Here is a 23,123-nt window from a genome sequence, read left to right as displayed (position 1 = left end):
TGCCACGCCCATTTTGAAATTTTCATTTATCTTTGTATTTTGTTGCACCATATCATTACTGGAGTTGAATGTTGACATAATTTACTTATATACTATAAAGATATTAAATTTTTTGTTAAAATTTGACTTAAAAAAAATTTTTTTTTAAAGTGTGCGTGTTCGTCATCAGATTTTGCTAATTTTTATTAAGCATACATATAGTAATAGGAGTAACATTCCTGCCAAATTTCAACACGATATATTCACCGACTGCCAAATTACAGTTTGCAAAACTTTTAAATTACCTTCTTTTAAAAGTGGGCGGTGCCACGCCCATTGTCCAAAATTTTACTAATTTTCTATTCTGCGTCATAAGGTCAACCCATCTACCAAGTTTCCTCGCTTTACCCGTCTTGGGTAATGAATTATCGCACTTTCTCGGTTTTTCGAAATTTTCGATATAGAAAAAGTGGGCGTGGTTATCGTCCGATTCCGTTCATTTTAAATAGCGATCTGAGATGAGTGCCCAGGAACTTATATGCCAAATTTCATTAAGATATCTTAAAATTTACTTAAGTTAACGTGTTTACGGACGGACGGATGGACGGACGGACATAGCTAAATGAATTTCTTTTTTCGCCCAGATCATTTTGATATATAGAAGTCTATATCTACCTCGATTAGTTTATGCCGTTACGGATTACCGTTATGTGAACAAAATTAATATACTCTGTGAGCTCTGCTCAGCTGAGTATGAAAATGTAATATTTGCTCCAATATTTTCGAAAGAAATTGATTGAATTATGGCTCAACTATATAGTTGGCTCATCTCTACAGCAACAAGAAATTGTTGTCAATGGGTTGGTTTCATTTTGAGTTTGCCATCTCCTTTTGACAATCCAGGATAGTAAAAATAGTTGACCACAAAAGTCGTATTTTAACGAACTTTGTTATTCAAATTGGTAACAATGGAAGGTAAACCTTCACATCAGTGTGTTTAATCCATAACTGGCACAAGATAACATCTTTTCATCAAATTTTACGCAGCTTTAATTATCCGTTCTAGTTCACACAAAACTTTCTGTCACCAAACCTTAATAGATTTTTGGTGCTCCCTACTTTCTTAATATCAACGTCTTTCCATTTAAGCGGATTTTAAATACAAATATTTATTTTTACTTTGGTAACTTTACAATTTATTTTCAAGCTCTTCTTATTCAATTCGCAATACAGCGAACAATATGGAAACTCTATCGCTGAAGAAGCCTATAGAAAAACCAGAATAGATCCAACTCTCTAACAGTGTTTTACCCATAAAGGTCAGATACATACACTTCGAGAAATAAATAATCGAAAGTGTGCATTTTCTTTTCGGAACATTCCTTATTTGCAAAGATAAAACTATGTCCGTGATATAGCTAGAGTTTTGGTGCTATTATTCTTCGTCAATTACATTTCGAATCTTAAGTGGAACATCAGCTTCTCGCGACTGATAGTTCGAAAATGCCCTATCTCTGAATTTGTTTGAATAATGCCCTATCCGAAGGCGAGTCAAGTACCAGGTGTTGTTATCACATCAGTCGATTGCTTTTTCTTGATATTTTCCAACGCTTTGGTACAACAATATGTCAGCTAATCAGAAATCAATGTTATTTTCTTTTGAGTTGACATTCTTCTGCACAGCAAATTGGATTGAATTCGCTTTGCCATCACCTTGTATCAAGGCGAAAATATGCTAGGTGATGGCGAAACGAATTCACCCAATTCGCAGTGCAGAAAAATATCAAGTTAATAGAAAATTTGCATTGATTTCGATTAACTGACATATTGTTGTACAAGGCGTTGCATGGAAAATAATCAAGAAGAAGCAATCAACTGTTAGGATAACAACACCTGGTACTGAATTCGTCTTGCCTTGTATATAATGTATTGAATTTATGCTGACATGAACCATTTTTCGAACGGATTGTGAAATAGGGCGTTGTTCAATAAAATATACGTCATTTATGAAAAAATTGTTTTCGAAATGCCAGTCGAGGTAGGTTGATATTCCACTAATCAGTTCACTTCTTTTCGAAAGTATTGCAGGAAGTAATTCGGAAATGGTGTGATTCACGGTTCGAATCTCGGTGAAACCTTTGATAACATTACAAAATTGTCTGATGATGATTACGTTGGCGGTTTTCGAAATAGTTCCATCGCAATATGCCAGTAAATGTTTCTTTCTTTTCAGTTTCTCTTAGAAAACATAATAATTGAAAATTTTCCCAATTACTTGTTATTTGGAATCGCGTATATTTGAATCCCAATAATTTCTACACAGCTCTGATAAAAAATGTATGGCGGTCACTGTGATGGTTGATACACTGCTCTAGCTTTGCTGATTGTCTAAAGATTTACACTATTTCCATTTCTCACTGTGTGCCTTCACAAATTTTACAATCAATGGATTTTATTTCCACAATTAAAAAATTTTAATGCTTTTACCCAGCAAGTTAAGTCTTTAAATCTAGAGAAGATATTCTGGTACATTAGAAAAGTTAGTAATCCGAGTCGAGAATGGCTGAAGAGCTGATAAACATTCAATTTACATTAAAATGTCATTAGAATCTCGATAGGGAAGGACGAATGATTTCGTTCGGCGCGCTAGCATTTTCTCGATTTCAGAATTAGGTCTAAATTTATTTGAGAACGCCATGTTTCTGCAATATATCTCGAATAGTTCTCCAACACTAGAAACTAGGAAGTGGATGTAGTTATCTAATAGTCCTCTAATCTGCAGCTAGCTTCATTGATCGAAATTTTTTGGATAACCTTACGTTTGTAAGATTTTTAAATTACATCCCCTCAAACATACACGGCGCGCTCTTAATTTAGGAGTTCGATAAGAGACCGAAATATGTGAAAATTTTGAGCCTCAGAAATATGATTTTTGTGACTCCGATACTCAGAAAATATGAGCCGCATTTCGAAAGTTCATATTTAGCAAAGCAACTTTGTAACAAGCATTCATATTTTATTATGAAATTTGTTTCATTTAGGCCCCAATGCCTAAAATTTCTCATTTAAGACTCAATAAACAAAATGAGATTCGTGAGCTATAAATAGACCGAAAACCATCGCAAAGAAGTCATTTCGGAGCCTAATTACTTACTTACTTGGCGCTTAACCGTCTAAACGGTTATGGCCGGAGCCTAATAAGTGCTGCAAATGAGCTGTTAATGAAACATTTGTTGTCATATATGACTCTTATTAGGTTCATACGATATATGAAAAAGGGCTCATATCGGCGGACAATCGCAAGGGAAACTCATTCATTTTGGACTCCTTAAAGAGCGTGAACGCTCCAATTTTGGATTCCTGTATGCCTTCGAATGTTTGCGGGGATATATTTATAGATAACATTCTATGAGTAAAAACAAACATAAAAAAAAGCATCAAAATATCACAAGTGTTTGGTAGTTAAAAAAAGAAACAGCAACCCAAACAATGCAAGTTCATAAAAAAAGGAACATAATGGAATTAAAAAAAAAAGGAAGAAACAAACTGATTTAATCAGGACAATTTCAAACCTGTGCACCACCACTTTGTTGACACTCAGCAGAGCGAACGCCATCACAGCTTGAATTTGCGGTTTGTTGCTGCTGCACTAAATAAACATTTTCTGTATAATGTTTTGTTGTTGTTTTTAACTCATAACTTCCAGCAATAGGAAAACTACACTGAGTTGGATTTGTATTAAATTCCAATTCTTTTCCTGCATTATAGCCAGATGTAAAAGTTTTACCACCAGGTGCCATTGGGGTATATGTAGAATTAGGAGAGATTTTTGGATCGAATTGCTCAACGGCAAAGGGTTGAATATTACAATTTCCCATTAACTCACGCTGTGTTGGTGGCATCATAGCACAAGGGGATTTCATATTAACTATACGACTACGATTAAGTGAACTTGTAGCACATGATTTTACATTACTACCACCAAAATCATAAATTTCTTCTTCTAAAGGTTCGGACTCCATAGAGCTTTTCATTTGATTGCGATATGTACGATATGAAATATTTCGTTCTAAGCTATTTGGTGATAAATTTGATTTTGTTGCTTTTGAAGAATTAAATGCATCGAATGGTTGTTGGTGCTGTTGCTGGGCTCTTTCTAAGCTACTACTACGTTGAGCCCAATCACGCACAAAATGAGTTGACATAGAAATTGATTGATTGCGTTCAAGACTACCACCTTTCGATTGCATTTGTGAAGGTTTGATTGCATTATTAACAATGAAACTCTCTTGATTTCTTTCTAAGCTACCATATGTGGATTGTGGATTGCAACGTCTAAATAATTCAGATTTATTAAATTTTGGATCTACTTGCATATGCTGAAAATCATAGATATTTGCTTGAGGATTATATAAAACAAAATTATTCGATAGTTGTGGTTTCTGGACGCAGTGTTGCTGCGCATTAGAGGAATATGTACGTAAGCTATTTGAATTTTCTGGTTGTGTATTATTTAAGTACGTTGATATTTTAGGATCTAGGGAATTTATAAAAATACATTTTGAAGAATGATTGCATTTATCTAAACAACTACACTGCATATTGGAATGCGGCAAATTATTTGATTCTGTTGATACTGACTTTGGGTTAACTGTTGCTATTTGTGTTGTGGTTTTATTGCCACATAAATGTGATAATGGCGTAAAACTTTGTTCATTTACAATTGGATCCAATTTTAATAATTCGGATGCTGGTAATTTCGTCATTTTTAATGGTACATCAATTGTACTACTTGGAATTTTAGTCGTTTTAGTTTCATCTATTTCTACAGCTAATGTATTAAATACCGATGCTGGTGTTGTATAAGCTGCAGGATTAATGCCACGATTTTCGTTTTCCATCATTAATCTGGCCAAAACTTCAGGATTTTGTGCAATAATATAAGTTTCAGGACTTAATTGCTGATTTTTTTCGCTTGCTATTGATGATTGCAATGTTGGATCTAGAAAGAGAGAAGAATAACTTAGCAACACAAAAGAAAAAGGATTTCGGAAAAATGTTACTTGTACATTTGAAACTAACCTATAATTCAATCCGCTTAAGAAAAATTCATCTGCGTTGCAGATTCCATTCGGTGTCAGTATTAAATATGTGGGTGCCGTCAATTCATGGGAAAAATTAGAAAACAGTTCCCGTAGTGTATTTTACGATCCGTGATCGAGTACTTTCTTTAAATGGTTGCTCCTTTGCCATACATAGATCCTTTACGTTCCGCGCAACAAGTACCAATAAAGTATAAGGCCACGGTTTTGGAAACGATTCAATATGACCACATTGAACCTTCCAGGCCATCCCGCCCCACCCCCTAGTTCCTTAGGTGCTAACATACGTGATCGTACTACTTGATTCGTATTAGTCATGATAATATACAAGAACGTAATAGCTGAATTGTTTATTTTTTGATATTTTTACAAACAATTCGACATTTTTATATCTATTATAACTTTAGAATATGTTCCAACGTACTTTTGGTCATAAAATAAATCGAGATTTTTTTTGCTATCGTATGTTATAATCCCATTTAACCTATGCGTAATTTTCTTTCGCATCGTATTCGATCTGTAATCAATTGTTACGATTCGGCCCTAGAATTCGCCACGGGTATGTGAGGTTGTCAATCGGGTTGAATAAGCTATAAGTTGCACTGGAAACCCCTTGAAAGGGTGGTACTACACAACACAAAATCGACCCTTACCTGCCGCGGTTATATTCTAAGCCCCCTTATCCGCTGGAGATTTGAAATGGTGTTATATTATTTTTTTTAAATGGTTTGACGGTTTTGTTATAATTAGAGTGAAAATGGTTTTCCATCCGCGTCTATATAACATGATACGTGCCCAGTTATTTACAATTCTTGAAACTATTTGGATCCAGGGACTTTTTAAAACTCATTTTCGCGTTAATCAAAACGACGTCACTTTAACGGGATTCAAAGGGGGTTGATAAGCGCAGTACAAAGCTTTATAGCTGCAGAGCTTCCGCAACCTACTTGTCAACCTCACCTACGCGAGGGGAATCCTGTTACAAATATGAATGTGTCGTACACTTATTTAGCAGGCCAGGCTCTGGCGACCCCTAGACCGGTATGGATTAGAAGATTTATTTGTGGTCATATTTATCGTTCCCGAGATGGTCGGGATGGTATCTTAATGGTGCTTATTACCGGAACGTACCGGATCTACGTATATCGTATCCCTTTGGGGATTGGCTTTATCGCCCAATACAACAACAACAACAACGTTACTTCGATAGAATCTACCGACTCGGCAGATACAATTAATGTGATGAGAACTGCCCGTTTGCTGGTTATTCGTTAAGCTTTTTTACTTCGGCGTTGATATTTCTTAAAAGCATCGAAAATAAAAAAACATACAAGTTTCATGCTAAGAGGATCTCCTCAGTATCACAGGGAAATGGAAGGCTTTCAGTAGGGAATTTTATTCTAAAACATACTCCCTTGAGTTCAAGATGTTACACCAACAGCATAGAGTTGTTGACTGATCAAATGGACTTTGGGGAATTCGATCTTCCTCAAATTCTTAACGTAACATTTTCGGGGAGAGTTTTTGCTTTAAAACTACAACATGAAAGTTTCTGAAGGGCTGCTGTAGCTGCCCAAAACCCTCTTGGGGTCATATCTTGCTAAATGAGGAATTACCTACATATTGACACAACTAGTAGTATGCTTTTAATGTGAATATCTGCCTTAAGGCTCAACCTCACGGTGTCAAAACAAAACGGATCTAACTACATGATCAGTGGCCCATCTATCGGCTCCATGTTCCATGCCCAAAAATTTCGCATCCGAATAATTGGTACCTAATTAGCTTGTAATGGGGTGTAGAATCACAAGTTCTTACTTTGGTGAGTTACGGAGTCTATCAAAGCTCCTTACCATTTTAAGAATAAGAACATCCGGCTGCAAAGCAACTCAACCCTCATCACCATCATGTTCCAATGCATGGGCTCATCAGATACATGAAGCAATTCCACAATTTTAATACAAGTATTAAGGGATGTGAGCAACCTATTCTAAGCACCAGGGTGACCTGCATTAAAATGAAGGGATGTGATTACAACCTTTTCGCAATATCAAATTGAAATGTATGTTCGCTGCAGCATCTACTACTACTACAGCTACTAATCACATTTACTCTAGATCCGATGCCAACCATTCGGCATAGCCTAATGCAGTTTCAAAAAAATCTCAAAAAGAAAAGTGAGCACAAACCCACTTTTATTTTTCAACTGTTATCCACAAATGCTAGGCATCTGCTTGTCACCATTTTCATCCAGGATACACCGAACTATTTAGAGATGTTTTCACCTTTTTCTTTGACCTTCCGCAAAAGAATCTTTCAAATATTTATGCTTAGATCAGAACAAGTAAAGAAGCAGCTTTACCCTTCTGAGCGAACAAAGAGTAAGCTTTATTACCGCATTATTTGGAAGAGACTCATTTATTGTCAACTTCCCCAAAAGCGAACCCTCCCGCATGAAAGGAAAAAGCTAAAATGCGAGATGTAACCACAGTGTACCGTGAACGAGGGGGCCGATCCCCAGGACAGGAGATGAGACCTGTATACACGCATCATGCGATACATTATACACAGGTCACAACTGGTTTACCCTGTTCCCCGCGATACAGTTTTTATTGACCATGATAGGATCGCACAAGCCATGCGCGTGCATTGCTCCCTTTCGAATTATCACCACTCACGATTGTATAGCCTTTTTGGTATATTGACACAGGAGGTTGGCCGATACGCCTAGGGGGCATGTTTGAGTACCCTTAGCAAAACAGCACTATCGGTGCAATGTCCTGCCGAGTTGCCGACTATTATTATGTATTATGCCATTGCCATTCAAATAACTAGCCATCAAATTGATCCAGCATCCTTCTTCTTCGAGAGGAAGTGCAATAGAAAAAGTACAAAAATACCTAATCCTGTATCACAAAAATCGTTCTACTTTCAAAGTCAGCGAATTATTCGACGCAGAATTATTTCATATGTCGGTGCTATTGCTAAATTCAAATATTGCAACAATTAAAATATTACCTCCTTCAAAAGGCGTTCTAGTTGGTTTGACGGGTGGTATATCTCCTTCACAGCCACTCCATGACATAGCAGCAACTCTTCTGTTTTCTCGTCTCATTGTTTCTGAATCGCTTATTTTTTCATCCACTAAAATTTCGCTATTTGCACATGAATTGAAATATTAATTTAATATTAAAATAAGTTTAAAAATATACATATGTATGTATGTAGACATATAAAAACAATTAAGGACGGAACTGTCTTCGGCCGTGCCGAAGACTTCATCCCTTTCATGAATTGGGCTGAACAATACTCTTATCCCATTCGTAATATCCAAATAATCTTTATAAGATATGAAATATATAGTGTTTGTGTGAGAATGCAAAATTTCATATTTTTTGTGGTCTGCTTGAAATAGCTATGACAATGAATCATTTATCTCAACAATATATAACGCAAACGAAAGTATTTGATGAAATTTGAAGCTTTTAGCCGTTAAAAAGGTGACAGTTTATCTGGGGTATATAATTTATATACCACCGTTCTCTATGATTTTTTCAGTCAACAATATATGCTATATACGTAAGCATTTGGTGAAATTTGAAGCTTCTGGACAGGGCCAGATTAACCCTCAACGGGGCCTTAGGCAGCCATCAATTTGGGGCCCTTTTTCACGTCCGTTCCCTTCTTTTTTCGATTAAAAAATACAAGCTTATATCTTTTATAAAGATTTTATTGTCACAATGTAATAATATCAATAAAATTACATTTAATTACATTTTAAACATGTCGTTTTCTACATTTGTTTTCGGCAAATTCATCAATTGTATCATCCACATCGATGTTGTTCAATAAATCTGACTAAATGCAAAGTATACCTAACATCTCGAGTCGCTCTTGTCGCGTTGTAGCTCTTTCACCAGCTTTGATTCTTTTTTGTTGCGAGAAGGATCGTTCGGCAGGACAATTTGTGATCATTAATGTTAAAAAAAATCCGAAGAGCTATTTCTGTGCTAGGAAATACATCGGCTTATTGATCTTCCATTAGAATCTTATACAAATGACTATGAGTTTTTTGTGCATCAGTGTATCTGGAGTTCACGTAACTTTGGTTTCATTTCAATGAAAATTCTTCCAAATCTCTAGAACAAAAACGAACTAAGTTATTTATAGCTTCGTGGAGGTCTCCATCACTTAGACAAAAGTTGATAAGAAATGCAAATCTCTCTGAAGCTTCCATATACATTTCACTGTGAAGATTGTCGATTATTTCGAGGAAACCTTTTGTCCTAAAATCATCGCGAGGCGAAAATTCTACTTCTGGACTTCAGCAGCATTTCCGTCATTAGGTTGGTTTTTTCTACGACGAGTACGTTTTACGATTTCTGTATAACCTACACCAGGTATAATTGCTGAACTTTGCACCGAGTGAAACTAAACTCTCTTCTAACGATCCGTACAAAAACGCACACGTCTACAAATCTGCTTTTTCATTTTGTAATGACTTGCTCACTGAACGCATAGCAGTCAAAATAGAGTTGAAGGCTTCTTTACTGATCGATTTGTGTGGCTGACTGAGGCAGGCAAAAGTCAGTAATTCTAGTCGTTTGACCTTCTTTGTGGGTTTGTTGCTTTGGTGCGTTTATTGTTTTGTTTTTGTTTGTTGTTGTGTGTGTGTGTGTTGTACTTATGTGATTACTTTGTTTCTTCTAAGCAAGTTTTGAAGGCTCAAATATTGAGTCAGAAATTGCGTTTATCTGTTTGTTTATTATTCTACCGTCGAATTTTTCCATGTTTGCGAGTGCGTTGAGATGTCGGCCTTTTTCTTGTATGTGAAGGACCCTAACTGTTTTATTGATGTTTGCCGGGGAACATTCACTATCTTGAGAATCACATGGTCGAAAATGAATATTACCAATGTGGTCATACCAAATTGTTCCCGAGATGGTCGGGCTTGGTACCGGAACGTACCGGATCTGCATTCGGCAAAGGACCATCATCATCGATAACACTCCCCAAAAGTGTCTTTATCGTTAAAAACAACTACAACCGATGACAATGGAATAATTTGATGGTAGGGTGATATAAGTTGTAAATTGACCTGATGACCACTTCAAATGACCACGAGTTTAGTTGAAACTTTGCACACGTATCAAGGACCGATGAATAAAAAAAAAAATAAATGTAAGGCGCGATAACCTCCGAAGAGATCTAAGGCCGAGCTTCCCTTCCAATTTGCGTCGTGCTCCTCTTGATTTTCCCTACAAATTGGCCGGACGGGACCTACATGTTTTATGCCGACTCCGAACGGCACCTGCAAAGCAGATGAGTTTTCACTGAGAGCTTTTCATGGCAGAAATACACCCGGAGCGCTTGCCAAACACTGCCGAGGGGCGACCCCGCTTGGAAAAATTTTCTTCTAATTGAAAAACCTTATTTCTAAAATTTTGATGTTGCTTTGCCCGGGGTGCGAACCCAGAGCATTCGGTGTGGCAGGCGGAGCACGCTACCATCACACCACGGTGGCCGCCAAGGACCGATGAAAATACAAGAATTTAATGGTGGCGTGACATAAGGTCAGTTAACCTTATGACCACTTCAAAGGAGTCAAAAGTTCAATTTACCTTATGGCCATTTGACCATTTAAAGTGCTCATAGAGCCAATTGATCTTAGGGCCCTTCAAAATTTGCTGTAGTGACCATTTAGGAAATTTCCGTTTGACCATGTGACCATTTCGGGAAAAAGATCATGACCATATTTTTACTGAAGTGAAACGAACACAAAGCAAACAAGCTCTGCATGATCAATATTACGCTAACTTGCAATAGCTTTCTTACTCGATTTCCCATTGGAGTCAAATAAATGTAAATAAAATGAAAGGCGCGGTAACCTCAGAAGAGATTTTAGGCCGAGCTTGTCTTCCAATTTTCGTCGTGCTTCTTTTTTTACATTTATCCTACAAATTGGAGGGACTTGGTGTATGCCGACTCCGAAAGGCATCTGCAAGGCAGATGGGTTTTCATTGAGAGCCTTTCATGGCAGAAATACACTAGGAGTGCTTGCCAAACACTGCTGAAAGGCGACCCCGCTTAGAAAAATTTTCTTCTAATTGAAAAGTTGAAAACTTGTTTCTAAAATTTTTGATGTTGCTTTGCCCGGGGTGTGAACCCAGGATCGTCGGTGTTCAAACAGCCAAGGTCCTATACGCACAAGCTTATGACCGACGACTAAACATACTCGAAAATAAATAATAGTTTGAAAAAATTAAAAACTACGCGTTTATATCTAACTGAACTAAGAATTATAAAATATGGCTATTGATAAAATTAGAAAATAATTTTTAGTCACAAATCTCAAAATTAAATTACCTATAATAAAATTTAAGTTATTAGCAGAATGACCAAATTCAGAGAAAAAGTGTGGGATGTTTGATATATTAAATATTACTAATATTTTATTTGCAACCATTATGAAGATATAGTTGAATGAACCCTCACGCTTAACAAGCCAACCTAATATAAACGCACGCAAGTCATTTTCTGTCAAAAATGTCTCATGCACATACAACTTGTATGAGAGCAACCCAAATTGAATTTGCTGCGTGAAAACCTAACTCGATTTCCAATTTTTGTTCTGCGTGACATTTAGATTTAACGTTTGCACACATGCTTTACATTGTCGCAACGCATGCTTATTTGGGTTAGGGCAAAAAACGCCGGTTGTTTGCGTGCGCTAAAAAAACGCAGTGCGGTTTTATTAGGTTGGCTTGTAAGGCTTGGTTTCCTTGGAAAGCGGTGTCGCTTTATTACGACCGCTAAAGAACGCCCGGTATACTCACCGTTTTCAGCGGCTCCGCTTTGTTGGAAACTATGAACACTTACGGCAGACGATCCACAAAATTTTATTTTACATTTTTCCTTTTTTTTTAGTTTTTCCTTTTATTTTTTTAACTGCACATTCAAAAATATTGTTTATTTTATAATGCGGCAGTTACCCACCGGCGTGTGCCGTACGTAAGGACGTTTGTCGTACGAAGCACGTTTGACCGAACTCTCAAGCCCGTAGGAATCAATGTGTGCGGCTGTGTACATGTACATAACATATTTGTGTGTGTATTGTTTACAGATAAGCACTGTTGCCATTGACCATTTTGCATGTATGCTTATGGAAACATCAACTTTTTCCAATTTAATTTTTGATATTGTAAAAGGTCGGTATACTATTAAATAAGTATAAATAGATTAAATATTTATAATCAGCACTTTTACATAATTATTTCGAATTATTTTCTCAATTTTTCAAACTTTAATTAGGCGTTTTTGCATACAATTGCAAACGGTCAAAAATTAGCGCACAAAAGTTTACTAGGCAACTCTGTCTAGTGAGAGAGCGATCAGCTGACACGTTGTTACGGAAAAAATCAAAATTGTTTTGATTTCTACGTTCCGGGATACGTACGTACGGGCGTTGCACGTCGGTGAGTTTTCGTTTATATTGCACACTCATAAGATAGGTAGTGTCAGCTGACACGTTTTTTCTACGTACGTTCGTGAGTAACCACGGCTTAAATATTTGACAAAATGTTCACCGCTTTGACAATAGCGGTGGCAAAAAACGGTAATGAACGAGTTTCTACCGTCATGATGGCCGGCATATTTTATGTCCTGCCGCTATATTACGTTAGGGTGAACTTCATCGTCTTCTTAGTTTACACATAATTAGTTTTACACTGCATCATTTGGCAACATACTCTGACGCTATGTAACGGCCGTTAAATAGCGGCACCGCTTTCGAGGAAACCAAGCCTTTACTCTGAATTTGATTATTCTGTGAATAGCTTAAATTTTATTATAGTTAATTGAATTTTAATTTTCTACCAAATTAACACAAAATCTTCGTAATTAAAAATTATATTCTAATTTATAGTTCGGTTAGGTATAAAAGCGTAGTTTTTTCAAACTAATATTTATTAGTTGTACAATTTGGCGGGACGGGGTGGTAGGCAGAGCGCGCTAACACCACACCTCGGTGACAACCATCAAATAATCGAATAATTTGCTCAGATACCGAATACTTTTTGTAATTTTTTACCATTGTAAGATCATAAATGCAACCATGTCAACTAATTAATAGAATAAGGAAAAATACATCACTGTAAAGGAAGAAAAGAGAAGGTGGTGGACTTCCGGTTCATTATTGGATTGACGACTGAAGAATAAAGTATTAAGATAGTTAATCCGGACGTTTCTGCTGTTTTATTAACCATCGAAGGTAGAAGTTACATCTCAGGTGTGTTAACGAGCCTCGCGCACTATTATAAACATCTATTTTGTAAAATGGATGCTCGAGAAGGCATTATCAAAGTTTTAACTGAAAATAATGTGGATTTCCCTCCTACTGCCAACATTATACAATTACGCAGATTACTGCAAAATATAGTTGGCGTGGGAGAAAATAGCTCCGCAAATACGATGAATATCACTCCGAACACAAATTTATTGGAGAACATTCCGGACGAAATGATTGAGATAAACGCTGCCGTTTTTATTGATTCTACTGCCGCCACTGCCGTCTATTCTGCTGCCGCTACTGTCTGCTCTGCCGCCACTGCCGTCACCGCCGTTCATACTGCCTCCACTGCCGTTCCAACTGTCTTTACTACCGAAGTTTTGGTTGAATTCAATTCAACACCTGCCGTTCACGATGTTTTTGCTGCCGCCACTGCCGTCACCGCCGTTCATACTGCCGCCACTGCCGTTCCAACTGCGTCTACTACTGATATTTTGGTTGAATTCAATTCAACACCTGCCGTTCACGATGTTTTTGCTGCCGCCCCATCAAACTCTGCCCCAATTGACGCAAGAGCCACGACCATAAGTGTGAATGACGAACTGGTGGCGCTACGAAAACGTATGGAAATGTTAAAATTAATGAAAGAAATTGACGAGCTAAGAGCTAGTATTGGGGTACAACAGCAACGTAGACTGGATTTTGCCGATATAGAGTATGCTATGCCCAAGTTCAGTGCTGATGATATATCAGTGACGGTGGGACATTTTCTTCAAGATTTCGAAGAAGTAATGGAGTCGTCAAGAGTAGACGAACGATTTAAATTGCTGGATTTTCGTCGCTGCCTGGTGGGAACAGCCAAAGTTTTCCTTACCACCACCAAAGCGTTAAGCTATGCCGAGTTAAAAAAGGCCCTTACGACGGAATTTAACGTCCCGATACAGAGGAACGAAGTTTATAAGATGTTGGCAAGACGCAAGTGGGACAAAAAGATCGAGTCATTACATTGCTACGTTATATTGATGCAGGCAATAGGAAAACGGGCAAACATATGCGAAACAGAAATCTTCGATTTCATAATAGACGGCATAGGCAATGTAGTGCCAAATGTACATCTACTGTTACCGGCCAAAACACTTGATGAATTGAAGGTATTAGTGAGCCGTTTTCAAAGAAAATATTTCACAGTAGAACCAGACTAATATTTGTTAGAAATTAAGTTATACTGTATCGAGGTCGATTACAGTGTCAGATTGGCCGAGCGGTAACTCTGAACACAAATAGCTAATTGTATTAGATTAGGTATTAGATTTAGATTAAAATAAAAAATAAATGTAAGGCGCGATAACCTCCGGCCGAGCTTCTCTTCCAATTTGCGTCGTGCTCCTCTTGATTTTTCCCTACAAATTGGCCGGACGGGACCTACATGTTTTATGCCGACTCCGAACGGCATCTGCAAGGCAGATGAGTTTTCACTGAGAGCTTTTCATGGCAGAAATACAATCGGAGCGCTTGCCAGACACTGCCGAGGGGCGACCCCGCTTAGAAAAATTTTCTTCTAATTGGAAAATCTTATTTCTAAAATTTTGATGTTGCTTTGCCCGGGAGTTGAACCCAGGGCATACGGTGTGATAGGCGGAGCACGCTACCATCACACCACGGTGGCCGCCGAGATTTAGATTAGGTATTAGATTAAGAAATGTACGATAGTGAAGATAGAAATTAAGTTATAAGGTATCAAGGTCAATACAGTGCGAGCTGTAACTCTGAACACAAATAGCGAATTGTATTAGATTAGGTATTAGATTAAGAAATGTACGAAAGTGAAGATAGAAATTAAGTTATAATGTATCAAGGTCAATACAGTGCGAGCTGTAACTCTGAATACAAATAGCGAATTGTATCAGACTAAGAAATGTATGACAGTAAAAATAGAAATTAAGATAACGTATCGAGGTCGATACAGTTTCAGGCTGGCCGAGTTATAAGATCATAAATGCAACCATGTCAACTAATTAATAAAATAAGCAAAAATACATCACTGTAAAGGAAGAAAAGAGAAGATGGTGGACTTCCATTTCGATTTCTTATCGGAGTGTTGCCAGTTTATTATATACATGCAATATGTTTGTAACGACGAATCATTGTCTTGTGAAGATACAGATACATATAAAACTTTAATATTAAATCAAATGTGTAACTCCTCTATGATAAGCCGATAAGAAGCCAATAAAAAGCCGCTGACTCCGCAATGACAAGCCGATTACAAACCGATAAGTCGACGATAATTATTCGTTATCGATAATAAGCCGATTATAAAACTTTTAGATTGTTACCAATAAGAAACCAACAAAGCCCTTCTCAAAAATCCTGGATTTATTTGTTTCTGGTAAAGTTCAATCTGTTGTGGGTTAACCTAACCCCTGGGCGAGCTCTAGTTAAATTAAAAAAACTTTATTTCCATACGTACACCTGTACGATTACACGGCGAATTTTAGAAGTACTTGGTACTCACGCCTTTATTTAGACGAGCCAGAATGTGCCTGTAATGCACGAAAGATTTTTGTAGGAAGTTTGCATTGATATGTTGCAAACTTGTTTCCGTCAGTTCTGTGATAAAAATGTTGCTTTATGAACGGCGCATTGGCCTAACTGCCAAATGAAATAATTATTCTTAAATTTTAAGGAAAGGTACTTCCATTGCTCAATTATATGGTTGGCTCATCTCAACAGCTGATTTTATTTTTTTCATTTCACTGCTATAGGGATTGTCAAAAGGAGATGACAAACGCAAAATTTAACCAACACATTGACAATTATTTACTGCCGTGGTGGTAAATGTTTTATAAAAAAAATAGTTTCACATCACTTTAAGTTATTTTTTTAGTAAACGTATCTAATTTAGCGCATTATTTCCCCACAACACATAAGAATTGCAAAGTTTTATGTTTTCTGTCCATTCCATTCGCCTAAACCAACACGCAGATTTTGACAATCTGAGCAAAGGTATGTTGTTGTAGTTGAACCATGGGTACTTCTTACATTATTTATCACACTTCACTATTTTATTATAAGTACATAACCATGATTTAATTACTAGAGGTTTGTTCCCTAATAACAGAGAGCCTTGAAACTCTCAACAAATTTGAAAATTAGGATGGCTTACGAAGCAAGGAATGAGGGGAAAAATTAAATCCCCTTCAGCGAAAATGGTAGTCGAAAAATACCTCAAGTATTATATTAGTATCTAAATTATTTTGTAAATTCCAACAGGTTTTGGTAAAAGTATTAATTTTTTACTGAATATTTCGTGAAATTAAGAAGAGTTATATTGATTTTGTCATTATTTCAGAATGTATTTGAAGTCAAAATGTATTTGAAGAACGTCGTACCTAAGAATTTTATTCAAAAACACGACATCTCAGAAGTTATTTCAAAAATCTTAGCAAACAATACATTTTCACATCAGATAGGGCGTTTATAAAAAAAAAAACTCTTACCTAGGGCGTTCTTTAACCCAATTCTGAGGTAGGGTGCTTTTTAAACAAACCCTGAGGTGGGCAATTTTTGAAAAATATTTTAAGATAGGGCGTGTGGCATTTTTACATGACTCGATTTTGTAGTCGAGTTTTGATGTTAAAACATGAATTTAAATTTTAATTTACGGTTTACGAAAGTACAAGACTCCGTAGTTTTCATAAAATTTCCTTTGTTCAGCTCCACTAGTAGATCGTGGTATATTTTATAAGTTTGCCTAAAATCAGAAAAATAATACTAAGGAATTATGCAGCTCAGGGGGCCTACTCTGTATTGCGATGCGAAAGGCAGTGCGATGCGAAAATAAATTGCGATGCGAAAGGTAATTGGAACTCTGTAGCGCTATCGCATCGCTAACAATGTCGCTTTTTTATTTTTCGCAAATTTTTTGCTTGAGTATGCATCACTGACCAAACTCAAAGAAAGAGAACAAAAGAAACAAGGCGATTACAATTTCGGCAAACGATTAACTTTTGTTGAACAAATTAAAAAAAGGATTCTGTAGCATTATGGAACGATTTAAATGAAGAAAGGATTGATTTAAATGAAGAAATCCTCCCAGTTCAGAAATTGAACTGGAAGAAGTGAACGTGATAAATATGTGGAAAATCATAGAATGGGAAATATTGCTAGTTGTATCAGAGAACAAATAAAAAATGACATGATTTCAAATAGAAATGCTTTATAAAAAAGTGGTTCCGATTTGTTATTTATTTATGTATTTTAAGTCCACTAGGATTACAAATTGTTGCTTTTGTGTTTGTTTTGTTTTTTGAGTTGTCCTATATATTTTTAAATGAATATAAAGATATCAATTTATAAAATCATCAATTAATACTTACATATTTGAACAATGCGAATGCCTATTACTTGTAGCAAGAAAAATGCGAAAATGAATGCTGTTTGACATTCGCTTTCGCTTTACAGAGTGCCGGCAATGCGAAAAGGGAGAAAAATTGCGAATGGGCAAAATGTGAATGCGAAAGTCAAAATATACATGCGAATGTCAAGATACAGAGTACCGATTTTGCGATTTCGCGTATTTTTTCTTTCGCATCGCAATACAGAGTAGGCCCCCAGTACTTATCTGGTATTTGTAAATAATTTGCGTCCTATTTCTACTACTAATATTTTTCATAAGTTTACAAAGAAACAGCGCAGTTACGGATGCCAGTCCAGTTTGGGAGCAAGAAGGCTGCAAATGTCACAACTTTTGTCAATCGAGTAAACCTCTTGTCATTGAATCAAATACATAACCAAAACTTTATAATGTCAAGGAGCTGCAAGGCATTCAAATATGTAAACACGTTGAGTGAATATAGCGAAGGAAAATATGCTCAGAAATTTGACTTAAAATCCAAAAAGTTGAGTGGATCAACGGTGCGTTCAGAAGTTATCACAACAGACATCTGATTGATGAACCAACACCGCCCAGGGGCTTAAGGAGTCATCTCCGTAAGCATTATGAGGAAATACGGCACCGATGAACACAGCCGTATGAAGCCAAAAAACACAAGCAGGTCCTCAGTGAACTCAACAAACAGGCGTCGGATCTCTATGTCAGGAATTGACCGGTGAATCCTGTATCCAAAGAACAATACCCGAAACTAGCAGAAGAGGAACGCACACTCCCTAGGGAAACGCGAGTCACTCTAGCTCAACTTCGATCTGGATACTGTAACAAGTTAAACTCTTACCTATCCAGAATCAACCCCGACATACAAAATGTATGCCCTGCTTGCAATGTGTCCCCACATGACACCATCTCTTCAATTGTAATGTGGAACCAACGCGTCTAACACCCTTGTTGAAACATCAAGTTTCCTTGGACTCCCGTTAGAGGATATTGATGACAATTTGTGATCGGTCACACCTATTCGATGGGGCGAAGCACTGCTACAACAACAACAAGTTATCACGATTGATCAACAGTTGCGATTACTGGACACGTCTACTGTCTTACGTACACTCGATTTAGTGCAAAATGATCCTTCTGCGAATTATTTTACAAATTTGTCATGGTATTATTGAAAACTTAGTTCATGATATTTGGCAGGCAGGGCTTCTTAATTTGTATCAAACAATTTGTTGCAACTTCACAGCACAAGTTTGTAGTTGATTTCTAATAATTTTGGGCTCATAGCGGACATCGCTAGAATAGGCCCGAAAAGACGAAACGCCAGTAGCAAGACGGTCTGAATCTGAAGTGGGGTGGACATTACGAGTCCCCATACGAAATAAAAAACTTGCAAAAGCCCGCCCCCAAATTTTAAGCTTATGTTGAGAGGATCTCAAAAATAAAATAAAAATTATTGCAAATATAGTTTATAAGATACTTTTTTAGAGATAAAACAGTGTTCAAGTTTACTATAGCATACTTAAAATGATGCTTAATTTAGAATCATGTTTAAAACAATACGGCCAAAATCGCTTAAGCGGTTAAGCGCTTATTAATGATGATGTTTAAACCAATAAAACTTGATTTCAATTTGACTACATAAATATGTATTAAGAAGATATGATTTGAACTTACTATAGAGTTTCCTTAATTCTTTGAAATGTAGGCCGTTTCGACGGTTCATGAGCCCAACATTGCGACATAAGCGAATATAAACGAGGCGGACAATCTTTCGGTAATGGCAAACGTTCGCCATTTTCCAGTTTGGTAATGATATCACTATTTTTGATACCCTGAAAAGGTTTAACGCCCAACATAAGTATTTCCCACGTACAAACGCCTGAAATCGAATAAAAAAATAAACACATCAATTTATATAAATAAATAAATAATTAGCGTAATACCAAACATCCAGACATCGCTTGCATTTGTGAATCTACGAAAGTTGATTGACTCTGGTGCCATCCATTTTATGGGTAATATACACATACTCGAATGATAATACGATTGATCCGACACCCAACGTGAGAGACCAAAATCAGCAAGCTAAGAGAATAACGTATTGAAATAGACAAGCATTTGGAAAAAAAAATTTATAAAAAATCGACAAAAAACATTGTACATATAAAAAAAATTTTATTATCTAAATTCATGTAAATATCGCTATTTAATTACCTTAATACATGTTGGTGAGCTGACTAGCACATTCCGTGCCGCAATATCTCTATGTACAAATTTCTTTGATTCCAAATAACTTAAAGCTGTTGATAGCTGATAGCAGTATAAGAGAAGCGTTCCACGCTTTAATCTAAACAAAAATAAACGAAAATAGTATGCGTTGCTATCCGGAGTCTGATGTTAATTTTCGTGTTGAATATGGTGTTGGTTGGGATAGATATTGTCGATGGCCAAATAAAAAATGGGCATATAAAGATCTCTCGCCAACCCCTACCATACTTTATTGGCGTGATATTGAGGGTGCAAAAAAAGATGAAATCTTAATGAAGGATTTGTATTTTGATAAATGGTTAAAGTCACGATTAAGAGAAAATGTCTGTTTGCCTTTACTATACGCAACGGGCAATCGTTTCATACGTTTAGAGAAATTATTTCCGGCCGGCTTCAGATGTGCACCATTACCGATGAATCTTCAAGAATATAAGGATATGCAAGCGTGTATAAAAGGTAATATAAAACTTCCGCAGTGAAGCTTTTAATTGGAGGGAACTTACTTAAGTTTGCCGCTTAATTTAACAAAAAAAAGGTTTTGAACGTTGGCGGGGTATTGAAGCTTAGTCAAAAAACTATTTTAAATCATTAAATAGGAAGGATGTCCCTATTCATCCGGTAACTTGCATTGTAATCCAATTACGGACGAATAAAGTTTTTGGTAACGTTTTACAAGACGGTAGTACACCACCTAATTTTTATCAAAAATTATCAAAGGTGGTATCAAAAGATGCGTCTCGACCTCAATTCTAAGAATCCGAAAGCGGAAATCAAAAATTTTATTTCTGTCGAAATTTATTTACAAAAAACGGTAAAATGACCCGACAGGGTCCGAAATATGGGGCCGGATCCATAGTTTTTTTTGCATTAAACACCTTTCTGCGTTGGCGGCCTTCGGAAGCGCCTATAAAAAATAACCCTGGGTGGGTCCAACACCGGTTTGGGGATAAAATTAAATGCGCGCAGCACACTTTTGTGCATTAGAGTGTGTGTGTACAACAAATCTGGCAAAAAACAACCACATGATAATTTGAACCGATTTCTTGCTTATATCTTTTGACAGAAATACAAATTTAAATTTAAATGGAGGTCGAGACGCGTCTTTTGATACCACCTTTGATAACTTTTGATAAAAATTATGTGGTGCACCGTCTTGTAAAACGTTACCAAGTTTTTTTATGGTATATGTATTTACATATATAAATTCTTCATTTCATACATACATAGACTAAATTAAGAATGGCTGCAGTTCTAACGAGCTCTTAGAGAATTCCAAAAGCGGCTTAAATGCAGCCAAGGCGAATCGATACCAGGTGGTGGCAAAGCGAATACAACCAATTCGCCGTGCTGAAGAATGTCAGGTCAAAAGAAAATTTTCTTTGATTTCGATTAACTGACATGTTGTAGTCCAAGGCCTTGTATGGAAAATAATCAAGAAGATGCAATCAGCTGTTGGCGAGTTCAGTACCAGGTGTTTTTACCCAACAGCTGATTGCTTCTTCTGATAATTTTCCATACAAAGCCTTGTACAACAATATGTTAGGTAATCGAAATCAATGAACATTTTCTTTTGACTTGACGTTCTTCTACACGGCGAATTGGCTGAATTCGCTTTGCCATCACCTTGTATAGATTTGCCCAAGGCGAATTCAGTACCAAGTGTTGTTACCCCAACAGCTGATTGCTTCTTCTTCATTATTTTCCATGCAGCGCCTTGTACTTTAATGTCAGTTAATAGAAATCAATGAAAATTTTCTTTTGACTTGACATTCTTCAGCACAGAGAATTGGTTGAATTCGCTTTGCCACCACCTGGTCGCCTTGTTTCCAAGTTTAAAAATATTGACAAATATTTGTTTTTTTGTCAACATCTACACCTTTTCCAGTTTATGTTCAGAAAATTATAATTCAAGTTCAGAATTTCCAATTTAAATTCAGAAATTTACAATTCAAGTTCAGAGTTTTCAATTCAAGTTCAGAAAATTACAATTCAAGTTCAGAAATTTACAATTCAAAATTAGAAAGTTACAATTCAAGTTCAGAAATTCCAATTTAAGTTCAGAAAATTACAATTCAAGTTCAGAAAAATACATTTCAAGTTCAGAAAATTACAATTCAAGTTCAGAAAGTTTGTGAGGAATTTTTTCGTTCATTCAATGGCAATTAAAGTATGTATGATGTATAAAATGTGTTGTAAAATGTACTAATTCTTGCCTCCTTTGTAGGATGGCATAGATTATATTTATTAAACGAAACACGTCACGGAAGTCTCTTCTTCTTTCCTTTTTTCATTATTCAAGGTTGCATTTTTTCCATATTCACAATATACATATTTTACATTGACTCAGAGTTGTATGAACTACAGTATCTCGTTACAAATAATATATTTCATTTAAATTACAAACGCATTAAGGTTGTTGAAGGAGCAAGTAAATATTGTTGCTTACAACTCGGCCAACCTGACCAAGACGGTCCCCGGTCATATAACTTAAAATTAAAGTTTAATTAAATAAATTTATATTAATGTTTAAAGTTGTTTAAATATTTTAAATTACATTTGATACATTTCTTCATCGCCTTACAACTCGGCCAATTCTGACAACAAATCGTCCTCGATCATATATATAAAACTTAGATATTAGGGTTGGTTTCCAAAGCGTCATTATCTGACTCCTTAATGGATTCGTCTGGTGGCTTCCGCCACTCTCTTATCCGATGAGCCTATACAACATCATCATATGGCAATTGAGTAATCTGGCAATTCTGATATCACGAATGACATATCTGTCGTTGCCCAAGCTTTTATGTATTACATACGGTCCTCTATAATGAGGTATAAACTTCTTATTACTTCCAACAATAGTGTCTACGTTCCTTATAACCACATATTCCCCTATTTTATAATTTCTAGCCCCATGACTACTATTAGAAGCCCGCTTGGTTTCGTATTCTTGTCTATCTTTAATACCCTCAGATGATTTTTCCTTATCTGAACTAGATTTCGCTCCTCATCTGGACACAATCTTGGAAAAATTCAGTAAACTCGCCCACTATCACAACACGTTGTTCAACACCAAATAATAGTCTACTAG

The 23,123-nt window shown here is 36.4% G+C and overlaps 2 protein-coding genes across 7 annotated transcripts in view; one reads left to right on the top strand and one right to left on the bottom strand.

The window, feature by feature from the left end:
- Window positions 1-23,123, bottom strand: part of Fak (protein tyrosine kinase 2 Fak) — a 221,391-nt gene that overhangs the window by 17,452 nt on the left and 180,816 nt on the right. For all 6 annotated transcript variants that reach the window (XM_067772376.1, XM_067772374.1, XM_067772379.1 and 3 more), the window contains 5 exons: window positions 19,979-20,111; window positions 19,708-19,849; window positions 19,439-19,643; window positions 8,100-8,236; window positions 4,827-4,981 (listed from right to left, as the gene is read on the bottom strand). In XM_067772376.1, coding sequence (XP_067628477.1) covers window positions 4,827-4,981; window positions 8,100-8,236; window positions 19,439-19,643; window positions 19,708-19,849; window positions 19,979-20,111 — 772 coding nt within the window. The remainder of the gene's footprint in view (window positions 1-4,826; window positions 4,982-8,099; window positions 8,237-19,438; window positions 19,644-19,707; window positions 19,850-19,978; window positions 20,112-23,123) is intronic.
- Window positions 19,850-23,123, top strand: part of LOC137243996 (uncharacterized) — a 53,103-nt gene continuing 49,829 nt past the window's right edge. The window contains exon 1 of the mRNA XM_067772384.1: window positions 19,850-20,488. Within this exon, the coding sequence (XP_067628485.1) occupies window positions 20,137-20,488 (352 nt within the window). The 5' untranslated portion in view covers window positions 19,850-20,136. The remainder of the gene's footprint in view (window positions 20,489-23,123) is intronic.

The sequence above is a fragment of the Eurosta solidaginis genome, chromosome 3 (assembly GCF_040869045.1).
Source record: "Eurosta solidaginis isolate ZX-2024a chromosome 3, ASM4086904v1, whole genome shotgun sequence".
Classification (NCBI taxonomy): domain Eukaryota; kingdom Metazoa; phylum Arthropoda; class Insecta; order Diptera; family Tephritidae; genus Eurosta; species Eurosta solidaginis.
This window is presented reverse-complemented; position numbering and strand designations above follow the sequence as displayed.